Here is an 18,475-nt window from a genome sequence, read left to right as displayed (position 1 = left end):
GAAACTCACTAGGCATTGTCAACCAGTGTCAGTGGTGCCAATTCAGTGCCAATGGAATCCCCAGTTTGGGGTGTGGTGAAGAAGGAAAGTTTATTCAGTGCAAAACAGCTCAATTGTGATACAGCATAGATGTGAAAACAGCAGAGCTATAGACCAGCTCTGGGGCCAGACCCCCCTCCAGCTAGACAGCTCTGCTCTGCTCCATGCTGTTCCACCCTGCATTGTGTTGGTCTGCTCCATTCTGCTCTAGCAAGACATCTTCAGTGTTTCACCTCAGCCAGGGAGATGCAGACTTCAGGCTTCCGTAGAAAGGGGAAGTACTCTCTCAGAGCCAGCGAAGAGTTGGCTTACATGGGCAGAAGTTCCCACCCCTGTCTCATGCCAGTGAGGACTCCAAATCCTCACAGTTTGATTGGTCCAAAAGGCACTGTCCTAATTGGTTAGAATAGAACCACTCTGACTGAAGCTGCACAGCTGATAGGGAAAGCCTCAGTCCTTTGGTTGAAATGGGATTCCAGGAACTCCTTTATAAGGGCTGGCTCAGATGGCTGAAACAGTGCAGAAACAGGCTGTGCAATGCAGAGTCAGGCAATTCAGTGTAGGCTTCTTCATGAAATGCAATTTGCATGAGAGGCCGCTGTGCAAGAATGGCTGCTAGGCTTTGCTTTTTAAAATTTATTTGAGCCCAGTTAGCCGCTAGGAGCCCTCCTTAGTAGGTGTCCTTCCCCCCCCCCCCCCCCCCCCCCCAAGGCTCACAGCATTTAGCTGTAAGTCTGAAGTTTGTCAGAAGAGTCAGGACTAAAGATAAAGATTTGGGATTCATCAGCATATACATGATGGATAATATGTGTAAGTTCACCCAGAAAGCATAATCCTATATAATAAAAGCCTAATATGCTAAGTGTCCAGTCGTCCATTCAACCAATCAAAGTGTAATATGCTAATGATATGCTAAGGTCACTCAACTGCTAGCTATGACATGCACTGACCACCAAGGGGCAGACAGTCAACTGGTGGACCAGTTGCTATGATGTGCACTGACCACCAGGGAGCAGATGCTCTAACTGGTAGGTTAGCTTGCTACTGGGATCCAGCCAATCAGGACTGAGCGAGATGAGCCAGACACACCCTGGAGTCCTCCTGTGGTCCCTGCCTGCCTGGCCAAACTCCTGTGTCCCTCCCCTGCCCTGATCGTGCACTGGTGGGGTCTCTTGGCCTAGCCTGTGCCCTTTTGCAATCCGGAACCCCTTGGGGATGTCAAAGAGCCAGTTTCGGGTCGATCCTACTCAATGCAGGAGCTTCCCCCTGGTAGTCAGTGCACTCCCACGGGGGGGAAGCGCTGCTCAACCAGAAGCCAGGCTTATGGCTGGCAAGTACAGCAGTGGTGGTGGGAGCCTCTCCTGCCTCCATGGCAGCACTAAGGATGTCCAACTACCATCAGTTGAATATTCCCCAAGGGCTCCCAGACTGTGAGAGGGCACAGGCTAGGCTGATGGACACCCCCACTTCCCCAAGTGCACGAATTTTGTGCACCAGGCCTCTAGTAGAGGAATAAAAGCCTTGGGGTAATAAGAGAACTCTGGAAAAGATAAAGTTTCAAGAGCAGTAACAGAAAAGAGAGCAACACATGGGATCGAGGTTGGAAAAGTGAGACAGGAGAGAACCAAACCAAAGTGTGTCACTCAGGTCAGTAAAGGAGAGTAAGTCAAATAACTCAGCAGCCAGAATATGAACTGAAGAGGTCCCCTCAATTTGTTGATAATAGAGCTCATTAGGACCTTTGTCAGAGCAGTTTTTGTTGATTGGTTAAGGAAGAGGCCAAATTATAAGAGGTTAAGGAATGGTGGAAGTTGAGGAAGTAGGAAGCAAGTGTCTCCTATTTAGTTAAATTGCCCCTCAGGTTCTGATAGTCGTTCCCAAATCCTATCAGATATCCAGAATTTATTCATGAAGTCCATGGACCATATGACATTCAAATTATTGTCACCTTGAAGTCAAATATCTAAATATGCTTGACAAGAAAGTCTTGAGGCATGGCACACCCATGCTGATTACCAAACCAAGATAGGCAGAAGAGGGTGTTGAAAATGAATTATCAGGTATCTAGCTGGAAAACCTGGGTGATTGGTGATATAATTAACCAGAAGGAGCCAATAAAGAAAGTTGGATTTTTAGGAAGGAAAGATCATGTAACCTTTTAAACATTGAATCTGGGGTATTTTTATGATAACAATAAGGTATATCCAGTAAGAAGTCAGAAATAAGGACCCAGAAGTTACTCTTCCAAGATGCTGAGAGGAGAAAGTTGGGGACAGAGAGGCTGTTTCCTTTTTCCTCACTTGTCAGAGGATATAGATAAATGCAGTGCCATCCACCTTCAGTCTTGAGGGTTTAAGACATCCTCTAAATGTGAGATAAGTTTAATTTCCCAATGTTTGTTTCTCTTCCAGTATGCGTTAAGCAATGTTATAATGATAAAGAAAGAACAGCATGAATCCATCAATAAATTTGAAATGGTTTTCATTGATGAAGTGGAAAAACAAAATGAGCTGATAAGTCAACTTGAGCACCTTCCCCAAGGTTATGATGTATCATCCAGAGAATTAAGGGACCTCAAATTGAGCCAGAAGGTGGATCTACATATTCAGGTATAATTTATTTTAAATGGATTTAATTAGATTTTGAGCCTTTTTTAGCAAGTAGGTACCTTTTCATGTGCTTAGAGGCATTTTAATTTACCAAAAATTAAAAATAAGCTACAGAATAACAGCTGGCCAGATGTAAAGAGTACTAAGTCATAGAGGAGCCTCCTTTCAGAACTCGGCTGATTCAGAAAAAATGTAACAATATCAGCAAGTGGGAATTCGTGGAACCCCAGAATAAGTTTCTAAGTGCCGTCTAACGCTTCCTAGACATGTGACTAGGAGTCAGAAACATTTTTATTGCAACAGCTGCACATGGAATGTTTGCTCTCGGCCAGAAGTGTGAGGCTAGTATCTAATTCCTAACGTGCATGTACATCTTGCTATATGCACAGAAAAGTGATATCCAGAAGCATTTCACATATTATTGTTGGTCACAGATTTATAGTTTTGACAGATTTTAATTCTAACAGGCAGAATTTGTGGGCATGCCTCTGTTACGTAGCCTATACTGCCAAAATTTTATTCAAATAACTAAAATAAAGTTTTAGACTAGAATTTTATTTCTAATATTATTAGAAGAACTAGAATTATATTTACTTCAAAAATATCAAGAGTGAGAGTTCAGTAAGAGATTTTCCTCTTTTTATGATATTTGTGTGATATTTAGATAAAAACTTCCCCAATGTTCATGAATTTACTGCTTACTTTTTAACACAGGAAATTCTCAAAGATTTTTCAGAAAGTGACTCCCACATCATAAAGGCTGAATTTCAACAAGTACTCAGTAATAGGAAAGAGATAACCCACTTTTTGGGAGAGTGGTTGAATACTCATTTTGATATAGAAAAGCTTAAAAGTGGAATCCAGAAAGAAAACGAAAGGATTTTTCAAGTGAATAAGTTCTATAATAACAGAATAATTGTAAGTAGCAGTTTTTATTGTGCTACCTATTCTTTTCGTTGTGTGCTTTAATTTTTCTACCTCATTCTTAAAAGGACTTAGAGCAACCGGATTTTTAAGTATGTTTTCTTTCACTTATTTGTGGGGGGGAAAATTGACTATGTTGAACATGTTCTTCCTCTAACATTATGCTTCCCTAAGATAAATATACCAACTTATACTTGTAAAGAAGATAACAAAACATGGGTGTGTGATACCACTTCCCACTTGTGAAATCGTGAATCCTCTCGTCACTCTTCTTTCTTTCCTCGCTTTTCACTGCTTCTGTAGGAACTGAGCCCTTTCCCTAAGTAGCCTCAGACACGGGGAGACGTGCGCTGTGGTGCGGCCATAGACAAGTCTGGAGAGCTACTCTAGTGAGGCCTCATGTGCTTTTCATCTAGTGGGTCACTATCATATGCTCTGTCCTTCAACTTGAGGTTTGAAAATGTAGTTTGTATCATTGTTCCCAAGTTGATCAGCCTGGTAGATTGATGCATAAGAACCAGCCTTGCTTAAGATCAGTTTATTAATTTGTTATACTTTCCACTGATCAGAATATTAATGCTGCTTTTTGAAGTAATCTCTGCTTTATATATATATATCTGATAAGACATGTAGTAATCAGAAAGTTGCTTCTTATATATGCAATTGGAGCAAAGGGTGCTAGAGTATGTAGCTTTTAAGATTGTTTTTTAATTTCGTGTGTTTGGGTAGTTCTTAACACTTCGATTTCATCTGAAAACTATTTAAGTTACATTGAAATATAGATACTGTTAAATGGATAATTAAAAAGTCCGCAACCAATAGAGAAAAGAATAAAACCAATGTTTAGAAAAACTCCGTATAATTCAGAGTTTTTTGTAATATGGGGGATTTCTACCATGTGAGTCAGCATGGAGATGAGGCGTCTGTCAGCACCCTGACAGTAGGAATTGGTAACTTTTTATGGTGTGAGGTCGGTAGTCCAGTGCCAAGGGAAGTCCAGGGTACCAGTAAGAATACAACTAATTTAGGATGCAGGTCTGACAGAATGACCAATAAGCCATTTGTGATGAGAGCAAAAAGAATATCCTATAGGAATTAACAAAAGAAAGGATGAGTAATTTCAGAGTTACTTATCCTTCAATGTAAAAGACAGTATTGATTGCTATTCCCCTCAATGCAGGAGCTTCCCCCTGGTGGTCAGTACACTCCCACAGGGGGAGCACTGCTCAGCCAGAAGCCAGGTTCACAGCTGGTTAGCACAGCGGTGGTGGTGGGAGCCTCTCCCCTCTCTGTGGCAGCACTAAGAACCCCTAAGGGGATGTCCACCAAGGGGTTCTGGACTGCAAGAGGGCATAGGCCGGGCTGAGGGACCCCCGCACCCCAGTGCATGAATGTTGTGCACCAGGCCTCTAATGTTTTACAAATAAATATAATCCTCTCCAGTCCTTAGCCTTCTTTTATTCTCCTCAACATCATCTAAAATGTTAGGAACCAATGCAAACCACAAAGAATGTTTATAGCCCTGGCCAGTGTGGCTCAGTTGATTGAGCATCATCCCATGCACTGAAAGGTCACCACTGGTTCGATTCCTGCTCAGGGCGCATGCCCAGGTTGGGAGTTTGATCCCCAGTTGGGGTGCGGACGGGAGGCAGTCGATGAGTACTAGGTTCTCATATCAATCAATCTCTCTCTCTCTCTCTCTCTCTCTCTCTCTCTCTCTCTCTCTTTCTCCCCCCTTCTTCTCTCCCTCCCTCTCTCCCTCTCCCTCTACTTCTACTTCTCCCTCTCCACCTCCTTCCCTCCCCCTCTCCCTTTTTCTCTCTCTAAAATCAATAAAAGTATTAAAAATAAAAAAGAATGTTTACATTCTTTTATGTTCTTCACAAACTGTTCTAGAATGTTTGGAAAATGAATTTCAACATATACTAATATCTTGTCCTAGAATTCTAATATTTTTCATAGGGTTTTTTTTCTTTTAAGAATGTAATTCGCTTTAGAGTTATAATGGTATTTTTACTATTCAATAGACTATAGTGAATGAATCAACAGAATTTGAGGAAAGAAATGCTACTTTAGCCAAAGAATGGGAACTTGACCTGAAATCAATGAAAGAGGAAAATGAAAAACTGTTTAAAAACTACCAAACTTTGAAGATCTCTCGGACACCAGGTGCCCTTGCTAATCCTACTACACAAAACGATAAGAATCTTCATGTTACATCGAGAGACACACAGCCAATCACAGAGGTATGTTAATTTTTTATATTTCTCAATTTGCAGCTTCATCACAAAGTTAAAGATGTATCTCATACAACATTTCAGAGCAGAATTATACTATTGAATACATCAGTTAAGGAACATGGACCAGTCTTTGTGTGTGTGTGTGTGTGTGTGTGTGTGTGTGTGTGTGTGTGTGTGTATGATAGGCTTGTTTGATTTATTGATGATAACCATTCTGATAGGCCTGAGGTTTTAATTTACATCACTCTGATGATTAGTGACATTGAACACTTTTTCATATGTCTGTCAGCCATCTGTATGTCCTCTGTGGAGAAGTGTCTCTTTGTTTCCTTTGCCCATTTTTTCATTGGATTGTCTTCTTGGTGTTGGGTTGTATAAGTTTATATATATTTAATTGATTTCAGAGAGGAAGGGAGAGGGAGAGAAAGATAAAAACATCAATAATGAGAATCATTGATTGGCTGCCTCCTGCATGCCCCACACTGGGGAACCCATAACCCGGGCATGTGCCCTAACTGGAATCGAACTGTGACTTCCTCATTCACAGGTCAACATTCAACCGCTGAGCCAGCCAGCCAGGCGAGTTGTAGAAGTTCTTTATATATTTGGGGAATTAACCCCTTATCAGATGTATCATTGGCAAATATGTTCACCCATACAGTGGATTCCCTTTTCATTTTGTTGCTGGTTTTTTATGGATTTTTTTTGTTTGTTTTTGCTTTTTGTTTTTTTGCTGTGTGGAACCTTATTAGTTTGATGTAGTGCCATTTGTTTGTTTTATTCTTTGTTCCCTTTGCCCTATGAGATATATCAACAAAAATATTATTACGCAAGATATCTAAGATTTTATTGCCTATGTTTCCTTCTAGGCTTTTTATGGTTTCATGACTTACATTTAATTTAAGTCTTTTATTCAGTTTGAGTTTATTGTGTTTAGTGAGAGTTTGTGGCCTAGTTTCATGTTTTCGCATGTACCTGTCCAATTTTACGATATGTGTCTTTTTTTTATAGAAAATTCAAGAGCTGGAAGCTTCACTGCATGAAGCTAAAGAAAGTGCTATGCATAAGGAAGGCAAGATTATAAACATGCAGAAAGAACTTCAGATGACTTATGATGTAATATCAAAACTACAAGCACAAGTTAATGAATCAAATAAATGCCTTGAGAAAACAAAAGAAATGACCCAAGAACTTCAGGTAACTTCACAAATTCATAAATAAGAGGGGTTGTTTTTTTCCTTTTACTGTTGAATTTGGCAGATCATTTGGGAACCCAGGCTTTTACTTCAACTTCCTATTAGCTAGGTATGTCTCAAATTCAATACTCAGGCTTTGAAAAAGCAAGTAACAACTCAGAAATGAAATACAGGAATATAATAATGATTATTTATATCTTTCTAGAAAAAATTTTAAAAGAAATAGATATTTTTAATAATTTAAGATGTCTGCTCATTTTTCAAAAATGCTTCTTAATATTTAACACTCCTTATAAGATAAGTACACTTTGAAAAATTTTTTCTATTTTAATGCCCTACTTATTGAGTCTACCTATTAGCCAATAGCCTATGGCTGAATCTGACCTATGTTCTTTAGAAGTAACAGTCATTTCAGTGTTTTTTAACTTGAACATTTCAGTGTTTTTTACACAACACATCCTCATTTATCACATCCTTAACCCACTCCCTTTTGTTTTAGCTCCAGCCACTTCTCACACTTCTGCTACTTGAGTCTGTCCCTAATAGACATTTAAGTTTGCTATTCTGGCTCCAGTGTCGTGTCATTCCAGTTAATTAGAAAGAAGTAAAATGTGTGTGCTCTTCCCTAGTTGGTTTGGCTCAGTGGAAAGAACATTGGCCCATGGACTGAAGGGTTCTGGGTTCAGTTCTGGCCAAGGGCACATATCTCAGGTGCAGGCTCTATCCCAGCCTTGGTTGGGGCACATGCGGGAGGCAACCAATTGATGTGTCTCTCTCAAATGGATATTTCTCTCTCTGTCTCCCTCCCTCCCTTCCACTCTCTCTAAAAATCAATGGAAAAATATCCTCAGGTGAGGATTAACAACAACAAAAAAGAATGTGTACTCTTTTTATTACTTAACATTTGTTCAATGAGACATTCATTAAAAAAAAGAATTCTATATGTATGTATTTATATATGGACTAGAGGCCCGGTGCACGAAATTCGTGCATGGGGTCGGGGGAGGGTGTCCCTCAGCCCAGCCTGCACCCTCTCCAATCTGGGACCACTCGAGGGATGTCCAACTGCCTGTTTAGGCCCGATCCCATTGGGCCTAAATGGGCAGTCGGACATTTCTCTCACAATCCAGGACTGCTGGCTTTCAACCACTCACCTGCCTGATTGCCCCTAACCACTTCTGCCTGCCAGTCTGATCACCCCCTAACCACTCCCCTGCCAGCCTGATAGACTCCTAACTGCTCCCCTGCTGGCCCAGTCACCCCTTACTGCCCTCCTCTGCCATTCTGGTCACCCCCAATTTTCAGGCCTCCCTTTCAGGCCTGGTCCCTCCCCTCCTGACCTGATAGCCCACAACTGCCCTCCCCTGCTGGCCATCTTGTCGTGGCCATCTTGTGTGTTGGAGTGATGGTCAATTTGCATATTGCCTCTTTATTAGATAGGATAATTTGTTTCTGAGTGGAAAATAGATATATTTATGTCACTGGATTGAACCATCTTTGAATACAATGCTATATAATACTTTGTGCCTTGAATTCAATTCTATTTTTATAATTTCTGATGGTTTTTTTTGTTTCATTTTCCTAACTTTGTTTCATTTCTCTACCCATTTCTTTATTTTCAACTTTTGTGTTTTATTTTGTAGTTACTGTTTTTTAATTGGGGAAATAATTTGTTTTAAGAAATAAAATTCTTCATATGTTCTCTACACACTAGTTTCCAATAGCTTCAAATATACTTCACATCAAATATCTATTTGTTATTCATTTTAGGGTTCAAATTTGTGCCTTTCCCATTTTTCATATATGTAGAGTTTGCTGTTTGAAAATGTTTCTACCAATAAAGTGAAACTGCTCTAAACTTATATCTTTCTTTTCTCTAAAAAAAGGACAAACTTGCTTTAGGAGCCAAACCCTATAAAGAAGAAATTGAAGATCTCAAAATGAAGCTGGTGAAAACAGATCTAGAGAATATGAAAATTGTCAAGCAGCTTGAAAAGGAGTATGTCCTTGCCTTAATTGAACATGACTTTACTATCTTAAATTTTCTTTCCAAATGATATATTTCTTTTCATTAGTTAACTTTTGAAAATACTGTTGTTATGGCTTTTTTTAAAATGAATACAAACAACCACAGGGTTTTAATTTGTTAATTTCTCATTATATATGCAAAGATTTTAAAAAGTAAGCACAATTCTGACCAATTACTAACACACTATGTGTTTGGATGCTTCCTGCTTAATCACATATCAGTAGCTTAAAATGGCCTTTTTATGCTTGAAAGTGAATGTTAAGAAGGTGCGTGTGTGGCCCTGGCAGGTTGCTAAGTTGGTTGGAGCACCATCCCGTACAACCCAAGGGTTTCAGATTCGATTCTGGTCAGGGCACCATGCATACCTACTTTGCTGAGCAGGCAATTGATTGAGATAACTGATTGATGTTTCTCACATCAATGTTTCTACCTCTCTTCTCTCTTTTCTCCTCCTTCTCCTTCTCCTTCTCCTTCTCCTCCTCCTCCTTCTCCTCTCCTCCTCCTTCTCCTCTCCTCCTTCTCCTCCTCCTCCTCCTCCTCCTCCTCCTCCTCCTCCTCCTCCTCCTCCTCCTCCTCCTCCTTCTTCTTCTTCTTCTTCTTCTCTCTCTCTCTCTCTCTCTCTCTCTCTCTCTCTCTCTCTCTCTCTCCCCCCCCCTCTGTCTCCATTCCCCCCCTCCCCCCATCCCTTCTCCTTCCCTCCAGTCCTTTCTCCCTTCCTCTCAGAATCAATTAAAAAAAATCCTGCCCAGCCAGTGTGGGTCAGTGATTGAGCGTGGACCTATGAACCGGGAGGACATGATTCTATTCCTGGTCAGGACACATGCCCAAGTTGAGGGCTTGATTGATCCCCTGTGTGGAGCATGCAGGAGGCAGCCAATCAAATGATTCTTTCTCATCATTGATGTTTCTCTCTCTCTCTCCCTTCCTCTCTGAAATCAATAAAAATACATTTTTTTAAATCCTCAGGTGAGGATTTTTTTAAAAAATGTGTATGTGTATGTAAATGTGTATTTAGCAGTTTGACTAAGGTTTCTGTTGCTTCTCAGTTTCATTTGTTCTTCCTATTGTGTTTTTATGTAAAGGTTGTATAGGGTGGAGCCAAAGTAGGTTCACAGTTTTTCATATGGAAAATAATACAATAATTAGTATTACAAGAATAAACTGTTTCCCATATTCACAACTGTAAACCTACTTTTACCACACCCTGTAATTCCTTTGAAATTATAGTACCTAGCGCTCAAAAGCATGTCCTCTTGTTGTTGCTTTATCTATGTATGTACTGCACATACTAGCATGCCTCAAGTTCATTGTGGTATAGCATGATGAAGATAACATTAAAAGAAAGTTGGGTAACCTGAATTAGAAATATAATGTTGCCATTTATTAATATATCAATTTGCAAGTTGTTTAATCTCTCTGCTCCTCAGTAATAATTAATAAAAGGATAGATTTGTATTAGAAGATTTCTGAAGATCCCTTCTGATTTCTAACACTTTATTCTTCCTATAAATCTTTAATAAATATTTAATGATAATATATATAAATTTGTGCCAAAAGATAGCACTCTGAATCTTTATGCATTCTAATCAGCCTTCCATTGATAACACTACTGGTTTTAATGAAACTAATATCCAATTAATAGCTATTGAGCTTCCACAAATTTAAAAGGCTGGTTTCTCAATGTTAAATCATTGCCCCTGAAAGCAAACAGGATACTTCCAATTTGATGGTATTATAGCTACAAAGTGCATGATACCAGGGTATTATGTCAGTGTGATATACCTTAATAGAAAATTCTTGTCGGCAGTTTTGTTTATTTTTCTATTAAAAGTTAGTTGCTGGGTTCTTACATATATCTATTGTTGTTTTTATTAGAATTGCTTCTACAAAAGCCACTGTAGAATATCAAAAAGAAGCTATAAGGGTATTGAGAGAAAATCTTAGAAGAAATCAACAAGCCCAAGATACCTCAAGTAAGTAGAAACTGCTGGTATTTCCAGGTCCTGTTCATCTTACTTCTCAATACACTTATACAGTTTGAGAACTACTATTAATGTGATAGTCAAGAACAAATCACTAATTTAGAAAGAACTGCTTTTAAAATGAATTTATTGTAATTATATTTCTCTTGTGACATCTCCTATAATGTCAGCTGTTTACCCATTATAGGTTCTTGAAAAATATTAATTTTACCATTGTATTATCAGAACTTTACATATTAGGGAAGATATTCAGTACTATAAAAGAATGACTTAACTATCAAGATAGAAGTACCTTCCCAATAAAAATCCAAACATATCTTAATAGATTTTAATATTATACATAGTAAAATATAATGTGCATAATACAAATAAGGAAATATCCTACTTGTTCTTAATACTGAAAATACAGGGTTTATGCTTACTTGTAAACTCTTTAAAATATCTTAGGTATAGTTATCAAATCTAATAATCAAATTTCTGCATATACATTCCTCAAACTATACTTTATTCCATATCCCTATCTCTTGTGTTTCATCTTCCAAGAGAGAATGCTGAACAGTACTTAGGGCAGCTTCATATAATATACCAAGCAATGAACTAAAAATCAGGGGCAGGTCAATCAACTGATTGCCCTCACTTAATGGCTGTGAGAAATCGAGGGGACCACACCTGACCTTCTAGCATACGTGTGTACACATGTTGTGAGGATCACACTAAAAGTGGTGTATGAAAGCACACTGAATATTCTAAATGTCAAGCAAATGTAAGATGATATTTGTGTGTATTGTCTGTTTACTTAAAAAAGAAATTAGAGATAGTGTTAAAGATGTTGTCTAGAACATAATTTAGTTGAATGTCCCTACTGCCTATTGCAGCTCCTACATGGGAAACTTCAATGGGTAAAAATAGAACGAGGACTCTTTGTTGTGACATTAGGGTCAGGATAATAGTTCTTGAATAGTAAGTGATTTTTAAGTATACCTTGTGCCTGAAATCAAAATAATTCAAAAGAAAATGGACATTGAGTATCTTCACACTTTACCCCCTTTATAATTATCAGTGATTGTTTCTAATTATTTAGTGGACTCTTCTAAGCTACTCACATTTTTATGCAGTTTTACCTAAAATTTACAAAACAATTCCTCATACCACTTTTTTTTATACATATAGTGTAGAATATAGGATAATATATGCTTTCACATAATTCTAAGGTTTGTTTAGTTAACAAGTATGTGTTGAGCATTTACAGGGCACTGAGTGGCTGGGGTGGGCCCCACACACACATTCTGTGTTGGAAGAAGCCCTTCAGGTGATTCCTCTGATGCAAGAGATAGATCAGTGGAGGACAACTCTAATTAGAGAGGGTTGCTGCTGTGCAGTCATGGGGAAAGCCTTCAGCAGGATTATGGTCGCAAAATTGGTGGATGGAGAACAGCAGGAAGAATTCTAGAGATATTTAGAATTGATGATGGAACAGGCACTGGAAGTCAGGTAGAAGAAGAAATTCAAGGATGATTTCCAGGGAGATGGTGGTTGAGACGTGTTGGGTTTTAGAATGACTTATTGCATTTAGTAATGTTTCCTTTATTTGCCTCCCACAGTTGTACTAGAAGTTAATGATTCTAAACCTTCCAATAAACCCCTCACATGTGGGGGTGGCAGTGGCATTGTACAAAGCACAAAAGCTCTTATTTTGAAAAGTGAAAATGTACGACTAAAAAAGGAAATTTCTAAATTGAAGCAGCAAAATGAACAGCTAATACACCAAAAGAATGAACCATTAAGGTAAGAGCTGCTTACATGGTACAGAAATTATGTTTATGGCTGTTAAATGTTGGGGAGGAAAGTATATATCCATACATATATGTTTTTTGCAATTAGCAACCCTTCAAACATGAGGAAAGTAATTTTTAGAGTTCATGTAATGTGTCTTCTTTAAAAGGAATAAGAATATGGTAACACTAGTCCAGATGTTTACTATCAGTCAACTGACCTCTTTTTGACTAAACCAAGAACCAAGATGTGAACAGAGATCTTTGAGGGGGCAGCTTAAATATACTGCATGTCCGTATACCAAAGTCATAAGGCCTTACTCAATAGAGGACTCCTTAGGGCCATTTTTGTAACCTGCTTCCTTTTACTTTACAAGTAGTTTTAACAAACTTATTTGGCTTCTACCAAAGATTAGAATCCTGTGCTAATCCTATATATTAAAACCCTAATATGCAAATAGACCAAATGACGGAATGACCAGTCACTATGACACACACCACCAGGGGGCAGACACTCAACGCAGGAGCTGCCCCCTGGTGGTCAGTGCGTTCCCACAGGGGGAGTGCCGCTCAGCCAGAAGCCGGCCTCACGGCTGGCAAGTGCAGTGGTGGTGGTGAGAGCCTCTTCCGCCTCCACTAAAGGTGGGCAATAAGGAGCGAGGAGTCCCAGACTGTGAAAGGGTGCAGGCCAGGCTGAGGGGACACCCCCACCCCCAGTGCACAAAATTTCATGCACCGGGCCTCTAGTCTACTAATGATATAGTAGAAGAAAAGTAGTCATCAAGTAATTACACAAATAACTAATTCTTTCTAATGAGTGTTGTTAAACAAATGAAAGAGTTTACCAGAGGGATCAAACTTTAAGTGATAAAAGAGGGCTGGTGATGAAGAGACTAATCAATGAATAAATCTGGATAATGAGTACAAGTTGAGCTGGATGAAAGGAGAGATAGGTAAGCCTCCTGGGCCCACAGAGCAGCATGTGCACAAGCTGTGAGTGAGAAAGAATAACAAGTTAGGTGGAACTGAAAGACATCCACTGTGGCCAGAGCATAGAGAATGAGACAAATGCAAGATGAGGTGCCATGGGTGCTAGATTCCACAGGCCCTCATAGATCATTCTGAGGAAGTTTGGGTGGTATCCTAGATGTAATAGGAGGATGACCTCCACTGCAGGATTTGAAGCTGGGGCCTGGTGAGATCAGGTAGCATCTCTGGCTACTCGAGGTCTATACGGAAACCCAATTTAGGAATCTTGTTTGTTGTAGTCTTACAGTCTTCTTTCTCTTCCTCTTTCCTCCCGTCCCCCCCATTTAAGCAATAATCATCATCTTTCCAATGAGGCTCTCAAAGATGTAACTTGTGAGAATTCTCCAAAGACTCCAAAAAGAACAGCTTCTGAAAAGAGACACCGAACACCTTCTCAGTGCAAGGAGCAGAATTTACAAGATCCTGTGCCAAAGGAATCACCAAAATCTCGGTTTTTTGACAGCCGGTCGAAGTCCTTTCCAGTACCCCATCCAGTTCGCTATTTTGATAACTCAGGTTTAGGCCTTTGTCCAGGTGGGTAAATATGTACTGGTTCCTTGGGAATCAGGGGTAACAGTTGGGACTTAACTGTACTATGTGGCCCCAAAGGGCAACTTTTGACGAGAAGGAGGTGAGCCGGTGATGTGCACAGCCTTCATTTGCTGCCTTTGTGAGAGTTTCTCCAAAGCCCAGCACTGAGGTCCAGTCACTCCAAGTGAAGACTTTATTCTGCCTCTTAAACCCTCAAGCTTTTCCCAAAGATAGACAAAGCAACTCTCTCAAGGACATAAAGACACTACCCTATATACAAAACTTACTGAAAAAGACTTTCTCATTTATTCAGTGGGCCAGTAGTCCCAATAGCATTATATTCATTGGCTTGTATCATTTACTTATTAACTCATTCAGTAAACAATATTTTGACCAACTATGTGCCACACATTAGACCCCGATGGTACGTAGATGAGCAAAGCCAGACATGGTCCCTGCCCACTGGAGTTTGCAGTCTAATAGGAGGTATAGTTGGGAATCAAGTAGCCCACAAAGGGTAAAATTCTAAGAGTGCACCAGACTCTAAGGCTTATCACAGGTTTTTGTTCCATGAAGGTTAAGGCAGTCTTCCTTGAAGAGGGGAACTGAGATCTAAGAGGTTAATGTGAGTTAGCTTAACAAAGAGGAGAGGGAAAAGCATTCAGGCAGATGGAACAGTGACAGCCCCAGGGTAGTGTTGCCAGGAAACCCCAGTTGGGCTTGGGCTGCCTGTCCCTGTGTCAGATAACGAAGGCAGGGTTGAATCATATTAGGCGTTTATTGAAAAGGCCAGCCAACCAAGAAGACAGGGCGCTTACAAGCATCCAATCCTGCCTTCCCAGCAAGGTACAGGGGACAGGATTATAAAGGGGAAGGGGCTAGTGCTACCTGCAGCCCTGGGGGTCCACAGACGTCAGCTATTGTAGACATCAGGCGATGAGATGATGTTGCTGAGATGATGTTTTGACTCCTGGTCTGATCATGCTTATTGGTTCTGCTTGCTGGATTCACAGCTGAGTCACCTCCTCAATCGCTTCGCACAGGCTTTGGAAAGGAAAACGTAACGCCCTATTCACATAAATATATGTGTTCTAAGATTTAAAATAATGTGATTATTTTTCAGATTAATTCAGGTGCTCTATCAGATATGGGTCCCCTATCAGTAGGAGGGACCACAACAGGGAAGGTTGGGAAGACACTGGTGGCCAGAGCACAGTGAGCACTGGCCTGTGGGGATGAAGTCAGGGAAGTGGGAGAGAGAAGAGCCAAGCTGTGGGCTTTTTAGAGCACACAGAGGGGGTTTTACTCCCTCCTGAAAGCATGTGGAGAAAGCCTTTGAAAGATTTTAAATAACGGCAGGGAACATAATGAGTTACACATTGTGAAAACATTACCTCTGCTGTGAGGTAACCAGCAAAGAATAAGAGCAAGACTGACAGTTGCCTCAGCAAGAGTGACAGTGGTGTGGACTTGGGCAAGTGCCCCAGCGGTGGAGAGAAGTAGGCAGATGGGAGAGATCTGGAAGTAAAGTCAGCAGTGCTGGGGGCCTGGTGGGAGGGAGTGGGGCGGTGTCAAGGGTCACTCCCAGGGTGCTGCACTAGGTGGGTCATGGCAAGGGAAGCTCTGTAATGTGTTGCTTGTAGTGTTTCTCACCACATGGCATTCAGCGTGCCCAGGTGTGCGGGACTAAGCCCTGTGTGACAGTGTGTCTGCCTGTCTGAAATACCCTATTACACAGCTGTAGACAACTAAAGCAACAAAATCGTACACTAAGAAAGGCACCTGCCAAATCATCTTAAAGCCCTGACTAAAGGTTGTCAGGGTTTATGAGAGCTCTGCTTTGTGATGGAGAAATCTTACCTATTCTAAGAAACCTATTCTCATCAACCACACATCCAAATTCTGTCAGCAGCAGCCTGAACATGCTCTTGGGAATATTGTAAGACACAGAACATTCTGAATTTTTTTTAAAACTATTCACTTCATGGAGTAGTATTTAACAACCATTTAAGACCTTCCATTAGCTAACACTTATATGGAACTTTTGCTGTATACATATACACTATTTTAGAAGAGTTTGGAAAAACAGATTTTTATAACCACCCTTCTCTCTTTACCTGACAGTGCCTGAAGCACAGGCATAGTAGGAATTAATCCAACCACAAATAAATCTGTTTCAGTCTATTCATCAATAACAGATCCCTCTGGTACTATTTTTCAGTGAAATTAACAAGAGTAGGCTGGAGGAATATACAAATCAAAAAAACTTACCGATTCAGAATTAAAAGACATAGTCCCACTTAAATTAGTAAAATGACAGTCTAAAAAATTTTGTCAGTTTTTAATTATAAAAGGGAATCTAAGTTATCCCAAGAACTTGAGATGACTGGCCAGAGCAGTTAAGCGAGATTTACAGTCGATCCTTGAACAACGTGAGGGTTTGGGAGTGCTGACCGTCCTGCACATTCGAAAATCCAAGTAACTTTTGACTCCTGTAGAAACAGCTACTAATAACCTAGTGTTAACTGGAAGGCTTACTGGTAACATAGTCAGTTATCACCTATTTTGTATGTTATATTTATTACATACTGTATTCTTACAATAACATAAGCCAGAAAAAATGAAATGTTAATAAACTCATAAAGAACAGAAAATAATTTATAGTTATTCACTGAAAAAAATCCACATGTAGCCCAGCCAGTGAGGCTCAGTGCCGAGTTGGGGTTTTGATCCCCAGCAAGGGCGTACAGGAGGCAGCCAATTGACGATGTTTCTCTCTCATCGATGTTTCTATCCTCCCTTTCTCTCTCTCAAAAATCAATAAAAACTTTTTTTTAAAAATCCATATAAGTTTTCCTGTGCAGTTCAAACCTGTTGTTCAAGGGTCAGCTGTACTGTATACTGTTCATAAACAAATAGATGCAGCTAAAGTGCTTTTAAAGGCTCAGAGTTTTCCAAAGGTGTCTCGATATTCTCTAAACTACTATTTTAGCACACCATTTTTTTTTCTAAAAATAGGACAAAGGAAAATCAAACTTAATCCATGTTTGATTCACTTTTTATCTCAAACTTATGAAATCAAGTAAGACTTTATCACTCCTTGGTTTTATGTACAGCAAGGTTTTTCTCACAATTCATTGTATGAGAAAATGGAGAATAAACTTCTCTGTCTCTGATGAAGTGAAATATACCTTTTTTATGACCGGACATGAGGATGGTAATGATCATGTTGCCATGTTTCATTTTTCATATCTCCACTGTCTTGACATCCTTTGCATTTCCAGTTGTATTTGAGTTTTGTATTTTTAAGATTGCTTCTGTTTTTTATTTTCTTTCCTCAGAAGAGCCAGCTGCTGGAGAGGAGAATGTGGATCCTCAGTCAGCTGCTTGTCAGGCCTTCTCAGAAAAGGACCTGCCCGAGTGCAAGATGCAGTAGTCACCTGTCACTTTCCCGGGCCCCGCATTCCTCGGCTGTTACTTCATGTGTCTACGCCTGGCGATTATGTCACAGTCCAACTTAATTTCAATTCTGTTTTAGTTTTGCCACTAGATTGAAAGGTGAAGGAACAGGAGATTGAGGCATTCTAGTAGTTTAGGTGATAGCAATGTCGTCGTCTTGAATGTCATACTAAGAAGTGGAACTGTCTTATTTATTTATATATTTTTAAAGAATAAAGTTATTGAAGGAAACATTTAATCTAAATTGATATCCATTTTTATTACTGTAGCATTATCCACATGGAACTTAACAAAATTATAAATTCTTTGTTTAGTGCCTTGAACATTCAGTCAGTATTTAATTAGTACTGAATCCAACTCCTATAATATTAACTAATGGTTTTCTGGTAGGATATTCAGGATATCTTTGGTTCTCCTGTCTCGTTTGTTGTTAATATTTATAATTTTGCTAATGAACAAAATGAATGGACCAACAAAATAAGATCCGAAGCATGGAGGCATGGAACAGACTGACATGCCTCAGTGAGGGGGTAGGGGGACGAAGAGATACACCAAAGAACTGATATCCCCTGGACACTGGCAATAGGGAAGTGAAGGCCTGGATGGGGAGGGGCTGGCCGGAGGGGGGTAGAGGAGGGGAGGATGGTCTGTAATACTATCAATAA

At 39.8% G+C, this 18,475-nt stretch overlaps 1 protein-coding gene across 1 annotated transcript in view; it reads left to right on the top strand.

The window, feature by feature from the left end:
- CENPE (centromere protein E) overlaps nucleotides 1-18,046 on the top strand; it is a gene marked incomplete at its 5' end in the record, with an annotated part of 63,045 nt that extends 44,999 nt beyond the window's left edge. The window contains 9 exons of the mRNA XM_081107022.1: nucleotides 2,451-2,648; nucleotides 3,363-3,566; nucleotides 5,600-5,818; nucleotides 6,824-7,009; nucleotides 8,895-9,007; nucleotides 10,913-11,010; nucleotides 12,621-12,804; nucleotides 14,110-14,354; nucleotides 17,693-18,046. Of these exons, the coding sequence (XP_080963148.1) occupies nucleotides 2,451-2,648; nucleotides 3,363-3,566; nucleotides 5,600-5,818; nucleotides 6,824-7,009; nucleotides 8,895-9,007; nucleotides 10,913-11,010; nucleotides 12,621-12,804; nucleotides 14,110-14,354; nucleotides 17,693-17,787 (1,542 nt within the window). The 3' untranslated portion in view covers nucleotides 17,788-18,046. The remainder of the gene's footprint in view (nucleotides 1-2,450; nucleotides 2,649-3,362; nucleotides 3,567-5,599; nucleotides 5,819-6,823; nucleotides 7,010-8,894; nucleotides 9,008-10,912; nucleotides 11,011-12,620; nucleotides 12,805-14,109; nucleotides 14,355-17,692) is intronic.
- Nucleotides 18,047-18,475: the final 429 nt, after the last annotated feature.

The sequence above is a fragment of the Myotis nattereri genome (genome assembly GCF_964212035.1).
Source record: "Myotis nattereri genome assembly, chromosome: 1".
NCBI classification, from domain to species: Eukaryota; Metazoa; Chordata; class Mammalia; order Chiroptera; family Vespertilionidae; genus Myotis; species Myotis nattereri.
The sequence above is the reverse complement of the archived record's forward strand: the minus strand, read 5'-3'. Positions and strand labels throughout refer to the sequence as shown.